This window comes from Centrocercus urophasianus, unplaced genomic scaffold (assembly GCF_019232065.1).
Source record: "Centrocercus urophasianus isolate 14NV4802_14NV808 unplaced genomic scaffold, USGS_Curo_1.0 seq_652, whole genome shotgun sequence".
NCBI classification, from domain to species: Eukaryota; Metazoa; Chordata; class Aves; order Galliformes; family Phasianidae; genus Centrocercus; species Centrocercus urophasianus.
This window is the reverse complement of record NW_024885258.1, coordinates 1-19,205: the sequence shown is the minus strand read 5'-3', so window position 1 is coordinate 19,205 and position 19,205 is coordinate 1. Positions and strand designations below refer to the sequence as shown.

At 42.2% G+C, this 19,205-nt stretch overlaps 1 protein-coding gene across 1 annotated transcript; it reads left to right on the top strand.

The window, feature by feature from the left end:
- Positions 1-4,205: 4,205 nt before the first annotated feature.
- LOC122170267 (lambda-crystallin homolog) lies at positions 4,206-13,484 on the top strand. The gene is made up of 3 exons (XM_042836977.1): positions 4,206-4,310; positions 6,320-6,427; positions 13,291-13,484. Exons 1-3 carry the CDS (start codon positions 4,279-4,281, stop codon positions 13,475-13,477), a joined length of 327 nt encoding a protein of 108 aa, XP_042692911.1. The 5' UTR covers positions 4,206-4,278; the 3' UTR covers positions 13,478-13,484.
- Positions 13,485-19,205: the final 5,721 nt, after the last annotated feature.

The following is a 19,205-nucleotide window of genomic DNA, read 5'->3' as shown; positions in this document are numbered from 1 at the left end:
CCAGGATGCCATTGGCCTTCTTGGCCACCTGGGCACACTGCTGGCTCATATTCAGCCAACTGTCCATCAGTACACCGAGGTCCCTTTCCATCAGGCAGCTTTCCAGCCACTCTTCCCCAAGCCTGTAGGGTTGCCTGGGGTTGTTGTGACCAAAAGCAGGACCTGACACTTGGCCTTATTGAAACTCACGCAGTTTGCCTTGGCCCATCAATCAATCAATCCAGTGTATCCAGGGCATTGAGGCCCCAGAACGCGTTCTGAGAAGAGCAATGAAGCTGTGAAGGTTCTGGAGCACATGTCCTGCAGGGAGCACAGGATTTAAAAGACACCCACATCAGGAGAACTATTTTGTTGATGGATATTTCTGCCATTAACGAATATAATTCTATCTGGTTTTTCTAAATCATGCATTTGTATACTTGTTTCTTTTTGCTATGAGATTTCTGATTCCTATAGATATTTAAGAATCAGCATCTTAGCGCTATTGGTAATAACTGCATCAGACCAGCTACACTGTAAACAGCCACCTAAGCTAACTGCACAAATTGCTAGCAATAATCAAAATTATAGTTTCAATAACAGCTTGATTTTAAAACACACTGATTATAATTATTGTGCAAACCACTACTTAGAACTTTACAGGATAGGAAAAAAATGATTAAATGAAAACTATTATTTAAGCACATTTTATTTCCTGAAACATTACTATCATAGCAACAACATACCATAGTCAATTACAAAATAAATGTACTTTCTGATTCTGCTGGTGAAAAGTAACATATTAAAAAAGCCTAATATTTAACAAGGATGAACTGTGGCTCTGTTTTCATTCCCTGCCAAAAGTTCAGACTAGGACGTTCAGTATTTTAGAGACATGTGATTTCTTTCTTTCCTGTGTGTGGATTCACACTCCCACCTCTTCCACATTCTAACCTCTCTGGCTCCCAGCAAGCAGTGGTTTTCACCTCCTCTGTGAGGCACGCTTGAGCATGCTCAATACACATTAAAAACACGGAGTAAGCAACTTTGGAGCTCCCAGTGTGTTAAATTAAATCTGCTCCTACTGCCCACAGGTCCCTACTGGACCACAAAAATGAATGTAGAGGATGGTGAGTGTATACTTGCTCCACTTGGGCTTCTCCTCTTGCCAATAATAAGCTTTCCTTTTCAGCCCCTAATGGAGCGTAGAACTTTTCACCGTTTCTTGATTATGGGTTTTTGATGCCTGTGGGCTGGAGGCATCTTCTGTCCTTCCCATGTGAGCTGCAGAAGAGGGAGGAGAATTACTGTTGTATATTTTAGAGGCCCCAAGTACTAGACCTAAAAATTCTTATGCTGCTACACAAAAGTTAAACTAATGTTGTTTTCTTTCTAACCACGTTGCATTTCCTTGACATATGCTAATTACAACTTAATTCTATCTATTTTCTTTTCTTGCAAATCTCTCTTTCTCCTCTTCTGATCTACTGATGTGTTGGCAGCTTGGGCTCATTAGAGTGTCTGGATATCAAAAACAATGAGGAATAAGGCTGTTCTTATGCTCTAATAAAATAACTAATGTAGAGTTATGTGGCACTGTTACTGCTACACTGATGGTAATAGAACAGGTCAGATTTCATTCCCATAGATCTCTTGTTTTGGTCACCAACAGAACTTGTAAGCCACATAACTGTTCTCAAACTCCTGCACTAACTTCTCCTAACTTGTTTGATTGAGCTCTTAATTTCACTATATCACATAATCATAGGGGTTGGAAAGGACCTCTGGAGATCACTGAATCCAATCCCTTGCTAAAGCAGGTTCCCTACAGTAGGTCGCAAAGGAAAGTGTTCACATGGGTTTTGAATGCCTCCAGAGAAGGAATCTCCACAGCCTCTCTGAGCATCCTGTTCCAGTGCAGTCACTCTAAAAGAATTTTTTTCCTCATGTTCATGTGGAAGTTCCTGTGTTCCAGTTTGTGACTGTTGCCCCTGTTTGCCTCCTGTTTGTGACTGTTGCCCCTCGTCCTGTTGTTGGGCACCGCTGAAAAAAGCCTGGCCCCCTCCACTTGACACGTGTCCTGTAGATGTTTGATAAGATCCCCTTTCAGTCTTCCAAGGCTGAACAGTCCTTAGTTTCTCAGCCTTTCCTCCTAAGGGAGATACTTCAGGCCCCTCATCATCTTTGTGGCCTTCTGCTGGATGCTATCCAGAAGTTCCCTGTCTTTCTTGAACTGAGGAGCCCAGACCTGACACAGTGCTCCAGATGTGGCCTCAAAAGGGCAGAGTAGAGCAGTTACCTCCCTTGACCTGCTGGCCACACTCTTTTTAATGCACCCCAGGAAACCACGACCACAGGGGCACACTGTTGGCTCATGGCCAACCTGTTGTCCACCAGGACACCGAGGTCCTTCTCCACACAGCTTCTTAACTTGTCTATCACTGAGTCTTGCTTTTGTCATAAGGCAACTTCAGATATTAATACGCATCTCAGTGTATTGAGATAACCTGTAAGTAATTCCAAGTGGGAGTGATAATGAACCATGTTTCCAAAGTCCAAAATACTTCTCTTTTATCTGGGAACTTTTTTTTCTTTAAGTAAAAACTTGTGTACACAAGGCAAAAATACAGAGCTTCAATTACACTTCGGCTAGACAAAGTACTTCGTAATATGTGCCAAGTCATGCAATTTCAAATTAGTCTTTAAAGGTGCGAAACTGGTATTTGCTATAGTAATAGAACAATGCTTCTGAGCCATAAACTGGCATGGCCAGGTTTCCTGCACACTGCTGCCCCACTTCCTGCAATCTTGAGGACCAGCGGCCTGCGCTCAGCTCCTTCATATCCCACCTAATGGTAGCTGCCATGTTACAGATGCAGTGTTTAGATGCTGAGGTCAGAGAGGTTGTAGTTTGGTTTTCTTTCTATCTGCTGTCCTATGGGTGATCATCACGAGACCTTTAGGAATTTATACTTCTGAGATAGCTTCCTCCTTGTTCAAGTAATAAATGGGGAGGTTGGTGGCCCTGCCTATGGTAGGGGGGTTGGAAATTCATGGTCCTCAAGGTCCCCTTCAACCGAGGCCATTCTGTGATTCTAATGCTAGTGAGGGGGATAGATATTGACAATGTTCTGTAGTTATTATGTAGGGTTTTTTTTGTTTGTTTGTTTCTTGGAAACTAAAAGAAATGAGAGCCAAATTGATTCACTGACATTCAGTAATTATGAAAAACATACTCTGAGGGGAAAAATTATTTTCAATGTAACTTCTTTTAGTATGCCATTAACACAAAACTTACAAGTGGTTCTCAGCTATGTTAAGTGTACAGATCTTTGGAAGCTAGTAAACATTTAAAATCTTAATCGTTATTTCTTTTCAGAAACATCCAGCATAACAGAGCCAATATAGATGAATGGGAACTACACAGAATAAACAAAAAACAGGTAATGCAGCACTCCAGCAGAAATTATAGAGCGGTCAACTCTATAATGTTGTGTTGACATTGTAGAGTCACATTCTTTCAGAATACAGAAAAGTTCTCATGGAAAGAAACAAGGTCAGCAAAAATGCATCATCAGAACTCAGGAAGAAAGTATTTTGAATGATAACAGTGCTTCCCTAATGAATAAACAAAGCATGGAATTAGTTTTAAATTTGAACATCACCTTGGAATCCAGAGCTTTCTGCAGCCCAAGCGCGATGGGATGGGAGGCAGCAGCTCCCAAGGCCCCGACTCACAGCTGGATGAGTTTCAGTGGGAGCTGATGCGGAACCTGAACAGCTCTGAAGCTGTGGCTCTGGTACTTTCTGCCAGTATGGTAAAACCGAGGTCTCTGCATAAAAGCAAGAAGCTGGCCGTGGTTCAGCACGCCTGCACGGAGGAAGGCCAGGCAGACCGTGTCCCGGCAAAGGCTGCTCTTATCCTGGAGGTGAGACCCCGCCTGCCGTCTCACGGCGTTGCCCGTGGGCTACCGCACATAAACGTCCGGGCAAAACCGCTCTCTTCGACGCGAGGGAAGACGTCGTGGCCATCCTCCGTCGGGCCGCGCGAGAGCCTCCTTCGCGTGCCCGAGCGGCCGAACGCAGCGCGCTCCCTCCCGTCGGGGGAGCGAGGGCGGCCGGCCGGGCTCGAGGAGTGGCCGCTGAGGGGCGCGGCACGCGGCCAATGGCAGAGCTCGTAGCAGGAGCCAATGGGGGCGGCCGTGACATGGCGGGAGCCGTGGGTGGGGAGCGGCCGTTTTTTAAGGCGCTGGCTGCGCCCCCGGCTGTGTGGAGGTTGTGGTTGTGCGTCCTCCGAGCATGGAGACCGTGCGTGTGGCGATCATCGGCAGGTGAGGGCTGCCCGCCCGTCCGCCCGCGGGGGGGCGCTGCGCGCAGAGGGGCCCGGCCCGGGGGCGCTGGGCCTCGGGGTGCGGGGAGGCCGCCGCTCCGCAGTCCGCAGCAGCGAGAGGTAGCGGCTGCGAGCGGCGCCGCTGAGAGCGGCTGCCGGCTGAGGCCCCGCTGCCTGCGGGCGGGCGGGCGGTGCCAGCTGCCGGGAGGCCTCTGTGCGCCCCGGGGCGCTTCCGTAGCGAACGGCCTCCTGCGGTTCTGCAGCAGCGCTGCCCACTGTGCTCCGTCCCGTTTCTGCACAAGTGGAGCGCCGGTGGAGGAGGCTCGTAAGAGCCAGGAGCGTCATTGACCTGCTAGCGTTCCCCGCTAGGCTCTTGGAGCGCTCTCACAACACACGGCGGTGTCTCTGACTCCCGAGTGCATTGCTTCACCCACTCCTTGAGCTCAAGCCGACTTGACCACAGCCGCGGGGCGTTCAGTCGCGCCGTGTCCGCGGCCGCCGGAGCTGAGCGGCACGTGTCCGGCACGGCCATGTGACAGCACTGTCCGCCGGCACCGCCGCGCGCCGTCCGCCTCGAGGGTGAGCAGGTGGGACCCCGGGGTGCCGCGCTTCCTTCTGAGCCCCGGGTGACGGCGCTTCGTGTCCGGCAGGACGGCCCGGGGGTCATCGCTTCAGCCGCGCGTCGTGCTGGCGCTGTCGCGTACAGCAGGAATAGTGCAAGGCTGCTTTCTGCCGCCGGGCAGCTTTGTGTGCTGTGGAGTTCTAAAGAAGGCAAATCTCACAGTTCTAAAAATCTGTATGTGAATAAAAATAAAACTTATTTTGCTGTTGTTAAATGCTGATTTAAATAACCCTTATTCAGAGTGCAGTTTGAAGAGGTGTTACTAGTTTATAAAGGTATTGGTAGCCCGGGTATGCTTGTTTGGAGTTCAAGTACTCCAGTGCTTTTAGTTGTCAAGTGCTTGCTAGCTGGGGGGCTGCTGTAGCTACCGTGGCCTGCACCTGTCTGTTGTAAGTGCACTTATTCTGTAGTTTGCTTGAGAGATGCAGGCTCTTCTGTGTGTGTTTGATGTATAGTTTAAATTGTATGCTTTCAGTGGGTAGTGCTCACTCAACAATACTAAATGTGAAGTTTCACTTTATTTTTGCCTCAGTTATTTCCTCTGACTCCTACTTTTCCCCCAAAGCTACTTATTTTGCTCTCTTTTTGTTCTACTTTAGATAAAGCCTGGATGTGTTCCTATTTTTCTCTTCCTTCTTTTTACATCTGGCCTGCTGACTTACCTGTTTATTACACCCCCCCCATCGTCCTTTACTGTTACCCTCCTGGCCTTTCCTTTTCCCAAATGCCAGAGGTTGTTTAAGTTTAGTGTTACAGGGACAGCAATATGGGAAGTGGCAGAAAATGCGTGTAATGATCAGTGCTGTCACTGTGACAGTTGTGGCTGTGGAGTTCTTGCTGGGGCTGTGTTTTTTTGTTTTTCTTTTGTTTTTTTGTTGTTTTTTTTTTTGTGATGTGATCTGAAGTTAAACTTGCTGCACTGTGTCTCAGTGCTTCTTTTTGAAGAAGCTAATGCCCAGTAATAAAACTACTGAAGTTAAAACCAGCATTGCTTTGATGTAATACAATTATTGGTTACTACACATTTCTCTGTAATGGACCACAAGTAATGTGGTTCTTTGCACCAGCTCCTAGGTTAGGATTACAGCTGACAAAACTATTGATGCTTGAATCCATCGTCCCAAAGTAGTGGTTTCTACTCCTTAGAATTCTGCCCTCCTTCTATTTTTAATTCCTGGTTATCTTTCTCCCTGCTCTCAGAAGCTGCTGTACAACTGGTGAAGGATATTTCTTTGCTCAAGAGAGAGATTAGTTTCTTATTAATATGTAACTGATCTTTAGATTAAATGCTGGAGAATTCAAACTCTGGTTTAGTTTTTGAAGTGCTCGTTGGACTCCAGAAGAAAATACTTTTTTAATTAATTGGTTAATATTTATTTCTTTTTCAGTGGACTCATTGGTCGCAGCTGGGCCATGGTGTTTGCTGCTGGAGGCTTCCAAGTGAGACTTTATGATATTGCACAACAACAATTAACAACTGCACTGGAAAACATTCGGTACGTCTCCTGAGTTGCTATCATAGAATCGCTTAGGTTGGAAGGACCCTAAAGCCCATCCAGATCCAACCCCTTCCATCAACAGTGCTGCCACCCACCAGCCCAGGCTGCCCAGGGCCGCATCCAGCCTGGCCTTGAGCCCCTCCAGGGGTGGGGCACCCACAGCTCTCTGGGCAGTCTGTGTCAGTGCCTCACCACCTTCTGAATAAAGAATTTGCTCCTAACATCTAACCTAAACCTCATCTCTTTTGGTTTAAAACTATTCTCTCTTGTCATATCGCTACCAGACTGTGCAAATGACTGACATTGTAATGAATCTGTGGGATTTCTGTAACTAGGAGTGAACAGTCTCATTATTCGAGGAGCATAGATTTTGAGCATTAAAGAAAGCATTAGCATTAAACTATGACTAGTGTTACTATCAGAAAACCATGTTCCCAAATCTCTTAGGAGCTTAAGTTTAGATCCAAGTTCTTGAAACCATGTTTTCTTTGATTAGGTTATCTATAGACTATGATTAAATACAGGAGTGTAAGGTTTTTTTCTGTACAAATGCAACAAAAGGTGTTTCAAGATGCAAAGGGGCTCATATGATTGCTAAGGAGCTGTACTGTAATTACTAGTTTAATTAGAAATATTTAAAAAATTTGAAGCAACTTTTTTGGAGTCCTAAAAGAAGAGGTAGCTAGTTCTACTGAAGACACAACTACTGACCAGTTACAGTAGAGGCTTGGAAGCACTTTAAGAAGTGCAGATTTGAGGGCTTGAGCATGAGAAAAGTTGGTGCTTCAGAGCAGTATGCCCCAACCCTTTTCTCTGATAACCCTGTTGCACTGTGGGGAAAGTGGCATTCTTTGGGAATGTCTGAGAGCTGTAAGTTCAAGTCTTGCCAGTCTGTTTCCCCTCCCTGAGCTTACAGTGTCTTGAAGTTGCATTTGTACTGAGTGACTCTTAACCATATTGCTTCCAAGTATTTCTCTTAACCTTCCCTTGAACCTGTGTAAATCTTTCTGTGAACTGCTTGCCAAAGGACTTTGTGATGTGCAGGTTTACTGCTCTCTGCATGAAGAGCTATTCCCTTTTGTTTGCTTTGAACCTGGTTTCTCAGCTGCTTTACTTGGCCACTGGTTTGTTAGTTAGAAGGGACAGTGACTGACTGGTCCTGTTCACCCTCTTCTTGCCAGTCCTGAAATCTAGTCTGTGTAGGAGGGGGCATGCATTAATAGATTCTGCACACAGCCTTATATTACTTTACCAGCATTTAATTCTGAAGTTCAGATTGTTTGATCATAAGTATAAAGCACAATGTTTCAGTGTTCCCTGCCCCAACTGCTGTGTGGCAGCTGGTATAGACATGAAGTTTCACCTGAAAAAGGGTTATGGCATGTTGCACTCTGATTATTTTGAGTAACAAGGCTCGTATCAAGGAGGAGGAAGTTCAGAGGCCCCTTTTTGAATTAGTTCAGTTCTTGGAGTTTGAAGGTTAAGCAGTATGCAATTTTTAGTGAGATTTACTTCTTATTCAAAAAAAAAAAAAAAAAAAAAAAAAAAAGATTTTCCCCTCTTTCACTATCTTGGAGGTTTGTCTTTGTGTTGTTTTTCTTTCTTCACAACTCTGCAGGTAGATATTAGTCAAGCCTAACATACTTATTGCACTTGCAGAATTGCTGTCATAGCAGTATTCACAGTAAGATTGTAGATTATTGAGAATGGAAGGAGTTCTGTGTGCTACTTTAGTGAAGTTGGCACTCATCCCTATTTATTCCTTGTCTAATGGCAGAATAAGGACTTCAGTCTTCTGAGGTTTTCAGCTTGGAAAAGAGAAACAAATTACTGTGTATAGCTGTGTGGAGAGCTATTTGAGGTGTGTCAGTGTACTGTTCTGTGCCTGTATGTGCTGTTCCATAGGAGTTCGAGGCAGGTTTTGCCCTTTACATAAGGTGTTCTTAACTCAACTTATAATTAACTTATGTATCTTGGCTGTTCTAACATCTTAGTTAAAAAGTTTAGTTCCAGAAAAACATGGCTTGTGCTCTTGTAACAAATGCTATGCAGTTGTTGTTGTATTCCAACCAGTATTTTAATGATTGGATCTGTGAAAATACAGTTAAACTGGAACATTCTTTTGGCACTGATTTCATAGTATGCAACTTGCAATAAAACTGTTTGCATTACTGAGGTGATATTTTTATAGGAGCTGGAACTTCAGCAGATCCTGAAGGCTCATAGAGGAGGGCAGCAGGGTCTGCCTGGTGAAGTTGAGTGACAAAGCCATTGGTAGTTACTTCTCTGAACTTGTTGGGATTTGCTTCCTGGGAAATTAAAAGATAGTTGTGGGTTGTTTCTGGGTGTGTGGTTGTGTGTTGTTGTTGTTGTTAGTTTGTTTTTAATTCAGTGTTGAAAAGAGTTTTGTTCTTTAGTCTGTGACTTAGAGTATGGAGCTACTTCAAAATATTAAACAGTATGAAGGAATGTTTTTAGCTTTTCTAAACTAAGAGAAGGTCTGAGTAGTACAAAGCACTTCTAAAAGGAGTAGAAATGAGCTACTACGTGATTCACTTTTGGAACATTGGTTTAATTCATTGTTCTGAATCTATACAAGCTGTGTAAGAAGTGCACTTCAGGATTCCTTAGCGTAGTGAATTTAGGTCTCACAAAACAGCAGGTGCACAGATCTGCAGGACAGGCGCGAGAGTAGGATGGACCTGCAGTTGGTGATGAGGGGCTGCTTTTATCTGTGTGGAGACTCTGAAATATGTTCTGCACTATTTCCAGAATGGGTGCCCGAAAATGAGACCAGACCGGAATTTGCATCTACTGATGCAAGTGGAAACTTGTAACAGGTTACCACCATAGCAGTAGACCAGATTGGGAAAGGAAAGTGTGTTTACTAAAGCCTAGCTTGGTATGGTGGATTCACGGCCTACCTGCCTGGTGACATGCACGTGGTGCCCTGACACAAAGAGTGACTTCATGCTGGATTGAACTGGGTGTACCAGTAGCCTCATTAACCAGTGTCTGCTCTAATGGAACAACCTTTTTTCCAGGGAAAGAGGAAAAAAAAAAAAAAAATCAGTTGAACAGCTGCATGCCACTTGACCTACTGAAACAAACCTGTAATAACCTGCCCTAGGAAGTGTAACTTTTCCTATCTGATACTTTCTCTTCTGAGTCCTTGTGATTCTGGTTTGATTGCAAGATTGCTGAACTTTAAAACAATGAAAAAAAGAAAAACAAATAGTGTGGTGTTCCTGAAATTAAACCTAAAATGTACCATGTAGTGCATGCTACCCCCTTGCCCATTGATTGTTGTGTAGATTTCTTTCAAATAGGTACTGTGCTACTATTCTAAGAAGAATTATGTTGCTGATAAAGATGAAACACAGTGGAAATGTTGCACTAATAATAAGGTAGTGAGGCTATAGAAGGAATACTGTATGGAAAAAGTGGATGGGAAGTTTGAGACTGGTCTAATTGTTCCCCCATGATAGTCTTAGAACTCCTCCAATCACTGAGAAAGAAAAGTTTCCAGGTTCTTTTAAGGAGCTGTGAGGCCTGGAGCTGGGTCGCTGCTGTGTTGGAGTTGATAACTCTGCTTTTCAGAAGTTCTGCATTCAGAAATGTGTTGGTTTCTTGAGATGTGAAGGCTGGGGAGTTTGTGCTGAGTAGTGCTCTGGTGCTTGTCTGCTCAGCCTTGTCTGGGTGGTCACATACTCATACACGTGCTCTGAGCTTGTGCTGAACTGTTTAGGTTTGGAAGCTGTAGGGCTAAATTCATTTAGGTATGGTGCCTACTTCCATTCTCTCCAGACCTTTCCCCTGCTGTAGTAATAATAAGAAAAAGACTGTTTAATTATTGGAAGCACTTCCAAGGCCCTTCTTTAAAACCTTCTGCAATAGGTATTGTCACCAAGAGCATCACAGGCAGTTTGTATCCAGAGTGTTGCTATAGATTGGGTGCCCTATTTTGAAATTAATGCTGGTTCAGTTCCCATTATGGTGTTGACATATGCAGTCCAGTACAACAGTGAAGTGCTGGAGATAGGCAGTGTTGAAGTGTGGGCTCTCAAAAGAATTAATATTTTCTTCTGGATGTGAATTTATCATTCTCTGAAGATATTATGGACATACTGAGTCAAACTTTTCAAGCTTTGCATGCGGTACAGCTGTAGTGTGAAGTCATGTGGTGTGTCCTACAGCGGTGACTGCTTTGTCCTTAGAGTCTGTGCTCGTTCTTGGCGATGATGACCCTGAAGTTGAAGCTGCTCTGAATAAAAAGTCATCCAGTAGAGGTCAGTGGTGCACTGCTGTGTATGTTAACCAGTCTGTTCCAGTTTAATACATGTTAAGCATTGGGCAGGCTCCCTGCCGTTGATTACGCTTCTGTGGCAATGTAGGACCCAAGAGGAATTTAAGTAGAGTTTGGAAACATTTGGAAAGCTTAGAGTTCATCTGTGGAATAAGACAATCACATGGTCAATAAATGTATTAAAAAAAAAAAAAAAAGGCAATAGAACAAGGAGAAATGTCGTCATGCTCAGGGAGGATAGGTTTAGGTTAATAGAAGGAAAAAAAATCTTTTACAGTGAGGGTGGTGAGGCATTAGAACAGTTTATATAGTGATGTGGTTGATGCCTTGTCTCTGGAAACTTTGAAGATGAGGCTGGCTCAGATCCAGGGCAGCATGGTCTAACTGTGGTGTCCCTGTTTATTGCAAGGGAGTTGGCCTAGATGGCCTTCAGAGGTCCCTTCCAACTCTAAGGATTCTATGGTTCTGGTAGTAATGACCTGTTAATAAAACAATGTTGGAACTAGTAGAGTTTAGTTATGTTGTGTCCAAGAAAATATAACAAATCAGAATTTTATTTCAGCATCTGTCCTCTGCAATTTGATAGTTGATTTCAGCTCAAGCTGAGTATTTGAGGGCCCACTGAATCTCTGAGGTTGAACTTGCTTCTGTGTAGTTTAATGGGAACTAAATTGTCTTTGTGTAAGTAACTTGTATCTTTGCTAACTTAATACTGTGATTGAAATGGCTCGTTTTTTGCTGTTTTCTGTCAGGGAGAAATAGGTACTTCTATCGTAAAGATGAGACACTGCATATTTGAATGCCAAGAAAAAAAATTCAGACAAAGACACTGTTTTCCTCTCTGAAAGAGAACTGAAGGTTATGGTCTCAGAATGTGCTGAGAGGGTAGGTGAGATTAACTTCCTTCATTTTATTTAGGGAATCTAGGGGAGGAAGTTTAATATTAGATCTATGAATTCAACATTTATTGACAAGAGCTCTAAATAAAAGGATGGATTGACAGAGTGTGAATGTATTAGCCCATGTTGTCAGCAGGCAGTCTGAAAAGTGTGGAGTGAAAGATGGAGATGGAATGGCCTTCATCCCTCTCCCTCTTCTGTTAATTTAAAATGCTGCTTGGAAAGCTGTTGATGGGCTTCTCACCCCAACTTCATACAGCAGCTGAAAGCTGAGGTGCAGTCAATCCCTGTCTGCAGTACCTCTGCTTAGGGTAATGCTGAAATGCTGCCTCAGCATAAGTGCTGGGGTTGGATTGGAGAGGAAGTCTGGAGCTGATGCTACCCTTGTTCCAAGGCTAACTGCCTGCCTGGCTTCTAAGGATTAAGGGCAGCGTTTGCCTCTGGCTGCTGTAGTTAATATAGGAAACATATGGGGTCCCTGTCTCTTCTGAGGTCTCTGGGTGCAAAACTAAGTCCAGTGGTACTGTCCCAGAAATCTCCTCATGCAGACTGTCATGTGTGCCCTTGTGTCACAGTCACTTAGGGAACATGTGATGGATCACTAGTTGTTTCTATACTCAGCTGTGTGATATTCGTAATACAGGAATACACTTTTTCTTTCCTTTTTTTTCCCCCAGGCTGTACAGTTTCTATTTGCTGTGACTTTTCTACCCTCCAGCTGGGTGCCAAGTGCAGTTTACTTATTGTGTAAGCAAGCACCAGAGAGAAACCAAAGTTTTGAAAGTAACTTGGTAGGGAGAAGGCCCCCCTCTCCTCCCCCCCCCAGAGACTAACAGCTGAATTTCTTCCTCTCTTCAGAATGAGCAATTTTTGCTGAATAATAATAAAGCTATAGACAAGTTTTGAACTGAGGCAACTGATAAGCTTAAATGTATTAATGGTTGTATCAGAGAGCTTCAGGTTCATAGTGATCAGATGGTTTAATCCCCCATAACTTCTGTGAAAATTGCACTTCTCAGTTACTTGAACAGTTTTGAAAATGGCTTGCTTGCTCTCAGCTTTTGAAGGTTTCAAGCTGTAGAGACTTTCTCAGGTGGCTTGTCCAAATGCAGTAGTGATGTGTACCTAAATGTTCAGTTAAAGCTCTGGCCACTCAATTTATTAATTACAGAAATTTTCAGATGCTCTGTAGTCATTACCTATATTAGGGGAATTTTTTCCTTTTTTTAGGAAAATGGAATGCATCTGTTTTTGTTTTTTTTTAATATGGTTAAACAATGATTCTATAGTAAGATGTCATAACGAAAGGGCTGTTGTTTGTAATACTAGAGGAACAAAATGGAAGGTACACTAAACTTAAGGAGAAGCTCTTGCTGATCCTGCGCTAGTAGAAACAAATCTGATATGGTGGCTAATTTGGGATTAGGAATAGACCTTTTAGCTGCCCAAGTACAAAGAGAAGAAAACTCTCATTGTAGGAAAGAGAGGCAAGCAGAGATAAAGGACTGAAATTAACCTTTATATTTCTGACTGTGTATGCAGTGGCATGACAAAGAGTGTGTCATTACTGCGTCATTAAGAAGCTTTTATTGAAAAATAGTAATAGTAGTGGCTTAAAAATGATAACTGTAGCTAAACGTGCTTTATTTGTTTAGCAAACAAATGAAAGAGCTGGAGGAGTCGGGATTCCTGAAAGGAACTTTGAGCGCAGAGAAGCAGTTGGCTCTCATCAGCATCTGCACAGACCTGAAGGCTGCATTAGAGGGTGCTACTTTCATTCAGGTAAGCAAATGTTTGACAACTCCTAGCAAACAAGGAAAGATGAAAAACTGCTTGCTGTAGGTGGACAGTGAAGAGTTCAACACCCCATCCCTGTAAGGAGGTTTGTGTTTGTTATGATTAAAATTCTTTCCAGCCAGGAAAGAATTCTTTGTAGTTTTCCTGCTTGAGAATCTTTGCAAGTTTATTCTGGGTTGTTTTGGAAAAAACTCTCAGCTGTAAGAGAATTGTTTACCTGTGTGTGTAACAAAGACTGTACCTGTTAGAAAGAAGAATATGGGGCAGGAGATTCTCAGGGGAGGGCTGATCTATTGGACAGCATCACACATTCTAGAGCTAGGAAGAAGATTTCTTCTTTAGGTATCTAGAGACAGCAAATATGGCTATGCCAAAGGTAACTTCTGTTCTGCTGTCATGGAATGCAGGCCTCTTCCTGCTTGTGCCCTCATGCAAAAGCTGTCTCTGTCACAACAGCTTGTCATGGGTGCTATAAAGAGTCCTGCACAAAGAGCTGAAATTGTAGCTGAAATGTATCCACAGCATTAGAGTATTAAAAACAAGGTTTGTAGACAGCACCAAATCCATGCTGCTAAGTAACATTTGTTTGAGGAACAAGCTAAATTAGTGGACTTGACAGTTCATGCTGCTTATCTATTGGTATGCTCACTGACGTGGGCATAGTTAAATGAGTGGATGCACTAGAGATTGTTTCTGGAGTAAGCATAAATAAGTCTGCTCGGACTTGGCACCTTCTACATTACAGGGTTGCCCATTACTATTCCAGTGTTCATTAATTGTCCCCACACATTCATGTGCTGCACTCAGGAGTTTACAGTTCATACTGTATCAGACTGTAAAAATCACAGTTTGATCAGCTTCAGCACATCCTTAATCATAATTTTAATCAAACGGACAGACTTCCAGTCCTTCTTCCTCTTGCCAAGCTGGCTAGTTGAAGGGGAAAGAATGGGAGGTAAAGCAATGCCTCACAAAGAAGTCAGGATGTGAATGCACCACAATTTATTACTTTAGTACACTGCTTTGTGTTCACTTCCCTTTCAAAAGGTCATGAAACTGTTCAGTGTTAACCCAATAGCTTACTTTCTCATTTGTATTAAGCTTAGAGTTTGTCAGCTCATAGTTTCCACGTGTGTATTGCTTACCTCTACTGAGTTTAATCTGCAAATTTATTGTCTGTTCACTCAGTCTTACAGAATCCTTATGCAAATGTTTGCAGTAGTAATGACAAGGATCAGCTTAATTCTGTGAGCTAACTAGCAAACCTTTTTACCTCTGTGAAGCAGTACTGGTCAGCATGTTACACTGAATAAGAGCTGTCTGCCAGTTACTGTCCGTTACTGAATCTCTCACTAGCTAACTTTCTTGAAAGCCTTTATTTTATTACAAGACTTCTGGACATACACAGCTGATGCAGTCAGCTTGTAATTGATTGCTGCATTCCCTCCTTTAGAGATTTCCCTTTGAAAAAGTCGAATGATTCTTCCGTGTTTATTTAAAGCACATTCAGTGCTACCCTTTTTTTTAAAACTGCATAAAAAATAGAGACATAAGGCCTACAGGCTCAGTGTATAGGTCTTCCCTGAGTCTCCTTAGAAGTGACATCATGCTTGCCACTTTCCTCCTCTTTGATACCAAAAGGTATATCTTTGGTTATTTCAAATCAACAGCTGTATAATCCTGTTACTGGGTTGGGTACTGTAGCTATACCAAAACTGGGTAGTGTGTTCCAGTATCTTGTTTTTTGGTTATCCTTCCCTTTGTCTGTGATTTATTCTGCTGCTTCGCATTTGAGACAGATGCTGGGAGTTCCCAAAAGCAGGGCTTCAGTGTCTGCAAGGATTAGAAAGGGAAAACAGAAGTAGCAAAGAAACTCCTGTTCTATGTGCATTTTCTAGATGGTCCCTTTGTACTTGCATCCTCTTCTAGCCCTCTTCTTGCAGAATCAGTATTTTCTATTAAAACAAACCTATGGAAGTCAAAGCAGGATGAACTTACATCATCTTGCTTAGGATTTTTCCAAATGAGTTTTGAACATCTCTAAGGACTAAGACTTCATCTCCAGGTAATTTGCTGCAGTATTTCAGTACCCTCATTATGATGCTTCTTTCCTAATATCAAACTGGAACTTCTGTTCTTGCAGCTTTTGTCTTGCCTCTCATCCAAACTCTATGGAGCTTTGAGAAGACCTGGCTTCTGGGTGCTCTCTTCAGGTAGCTGAAGACAGCAGTGTTATACTGATAGTGTCTGAATAGAATCAGTCTACCTGGGGTGCCATCTTATATTCTTTTACTCCTTCCAGTGCTACTCAATGTGTTGTTGTTAAGCATATACATAAATAAAGTAGCTGCAGTGTGCCAATGGATAACAAGCCTTAAGTGTGAGATGCTGTTGGTGGTGTTTGTATCAGCTTATCAGTTTCAAACTATAGCATCAACTTTTGGCTTGAAACAAAGTGTTATCAAATAGGTAATGTAAGCAGGCAAATTATTTGAACTAGGTTTTAATTTGTTCTTTTAGAATGGGGGTGGGAAGAGAAATGGATATAAAAGAATTCTCATTCTAGGTTCATAGCTTTATTTCAGCAGTGAGCTGACTGCCTTCTGGCTGAACCTTACTGAACTGCTGAAACTTGACCAAATAAAGCTTTGAACCTAGGAAGACAAGATGGGACAATGGTAACTTATGGGACAAGTGTATTGACCTTTTTATTGGTTACTTTAAAACATTATTTGTGTTAATCTTAGTTGAATATAAAGGGCTTAATTTTCTGGTCTGATGATAAAATCCTACTGATTAACTTGCCAGAAGACTTTCATGATATCTGCATTTCTTTACACTAGATCTCAGTTGGTTAAAACTTAATTTCTTTTCAAATTCGGCCCTTAATAGTGTAAGTTCATCCCCAGTTAAAAATATATATATATCCTTGATCTTCATGCTCCTTGAGTGAATTCTTGTACTGAGCCTTCTGTGGGTTTTTTTGTTTATTTGTTGGTTTTTGTTGTGTGGTTTTTTTTGTGTTTTTTTTTTTTTTTTTTTTTTTTTGTGGAACATAAAATAAATGGCTTATCCTATAAAAATAAATTAAGAAAAAAAAGTAGGGAACTTCTTGAGTAGCATTAATGAAAATACAAAAGTGAAAAAGATGCAAAGAAGGACTGAAAAGAAAATTCAGAACAGTAGCATCATGACCATCTGGAAACAAGGCATGATTTGTGTATTAGTTTGTCTTCCCTATCTGGGATGCTTTTATGAAGCAACCTGTTCTGATGATTTGGTGTGCTTTACATCATCTTCAGAAAGAAATCAGTCTTTTCTTTTTTCCCCCCCTCTAAAACATGAGTATTCACTCAGAAAATGATCAAATAGAGTTCCACTTCTTAGAGTTTCCTTACACTACTTAGAAAGCAGGTGGAAGTCTCTTACCATAAATAGCACTACTTCTTATGCCTTGTTCTATTATTTCTGTTACTGAACTCTTCCAAAGTTTATTAGCTTTCATGGGAGGATGAAATGACTGGTTGTTGGTAAGATCTTATGTGTGACACTTGAGCTTTTGTGTACTCTGGCATCAAGCAGGAGAATGACTTGGCTCTAAGGGCCGTACTTGCAATGAGCTGCAGGGCTTGGCAGGGTCATTGCTGGGGCTGGAGGGTTGCAGAGGGGTCCTTGCTCAGCCATGGGACAAAGCAGACTGCAAGGGGATGAAGTTAACTTTAGTCTACTCCAGTGGAAAGGATTTGTAATCCTCACAATACGAGGTATTTATTCTTCTATCTTTTAACATAGCTCTGTATAAAATGCCCTAAAGCAGGAGTTTGTTTTTTTTTTTATGTGGATTGTTTTCTTTAAGAAGGGAGGGTCTCTTCTTGTTCCCTTTACACCTGCAAATTCTTTTGAACTGGTGGCAATAACACTAACAGATGTTTTAGCCTAGTTTCCTTTAGATCTTCCTGGCTATTTTATCCCTCCCAGTCAGAAAAAGAGTTACCACCTTATAAACAAAACAAAAAACTTTCAAAAAGATTGGAAGTGCCTCACAATGGGCTATCAGTGTTGACCTGGGAGTCTTGACAGTAGGTCTTGTGTTCTGTCATAAATTTATCTTTGATACCAGTTTCTACCATTAGTGTTTGTTCTACTTTTCTGATGGCTTCCAAGGACTTCTTCTGGTGATGAGCAAATATAGCTGCTTGCAGATGTGCAGAGGTGCCCACTGTTGCCCTGAACCTGTAGGGTAGAAGACAATCTTGATTTGGAAGCTGTGTCAATTCCTATATATATGAAAAGCTGCTGCAAGGCAGAGTATTCAAGCATTTCAGTAACGCAGGTTTTTTTGAGTCTGCTATCTGGTCAGCTTGGAGCACTGGACAAACAAACATGGGTCTGTTTGCTCTTAGTTGGGCAAATGTAACCTTAGGCCTGGTTTTACCTTATCTACTTTAAACACTGATCTTGAGGCACCAAAAGTTGCATTTCAGCCTCTGACGTAGCTGGTTCTAGGGATTTTGATCATGTTGCCATCTTTGTAGATGTTGGGGGAGAAAACATTTGAGGGGTTGAATGATTCTGATCACAAAGATCTGCTGTAAAATGCTTTCTTGTCCATGTTTGAATTGAACTGAAAAATGATGTTTGAATAAGCGGCTTGTGTTGCTTCTGTGATGCTCTTACAGAATGGACTCTTCAAATTTTTCTAACATTTACTCTTAGCCTCTGTGTGTATCAACTGGCATTATTGACTATTGCAGATTTGAAAATAGTCTTCATTGCCATAATTGTCATCTTGCCCGGAAGTTAACCCTGCTCCTCATGTTCTTTCAGTGTTCCCTGGTCTGCTTTCAAGAGCTACATTTCCATTGTCTTTCGTAGACTTCTTCCCCTTGTACTTTTCTCTTTTTCAGTCTGGGTGGGATTGCTGTAAAAGAAGAGAACTGATTCTTTGAAATGGGATGTGGGGAGGAGGGTATCCATCAACCTTATGTTAATATCTTGTTGCCCTTCCCTAAGGGAACATAAAAGATGCTCATCTCTCCTATAGCAACCTGATCATCTTGTCTATTCACCTCTTCAAAGCTTTGCAGAATACAGCAACCTCATGAAAAATGGTGGTTGTCTTCATTGTGTGTTACTGACACTGGGTGAGGCAAAAATTCCCTTATCAGTATGCATTTAAAAAGTAAAACAAAAAACTCAAGAACAATACCATCCCAAAAGCTCCAAAATCTTCAAGTTTTGACTCTGATTTAGGCAACGTAAGTTCTGCTTTCCCAACTTCTGCTCCCTATTCTGTGCTAACTAAAATTTGAACAGACACTTGTAGTTCAGTCAGTTGTCCTAAAAAGCGTATGATGGCAGTAACTTGATAGTGTACTGCTCTAGTTCCTTAACAGGGTATGTTTCTGAACTGTAGGAAAGTACAAAATGTTTCCATTGAAATGCTAGATTTCACCTCACTGTAGTGTTATTTATTTGTACGGTATCATGTGGTAGACAGTCTTTTGTGTCTGTCAAGAGCTAGTGATTTGAAGCATCAAATTTCCCCCTAGTATGAACTCACAAGACACTTAAGTTATCATTTTATTAGATTTGAGGTCAGTTATAGCCACAAATTCACTCTTAAAGTTACAATTTTTATAGGTATCTCAACTGGTGACAGTGTGCCCCTCAGAAGTGACTCATCTGTTGGCCCTTCAGTGATGGCTCTGCTGTTCTCAGCCTTCTCTTACAGGATACCAGTTTGGGTTCAGCTTTAGGGGATAATAAAAGG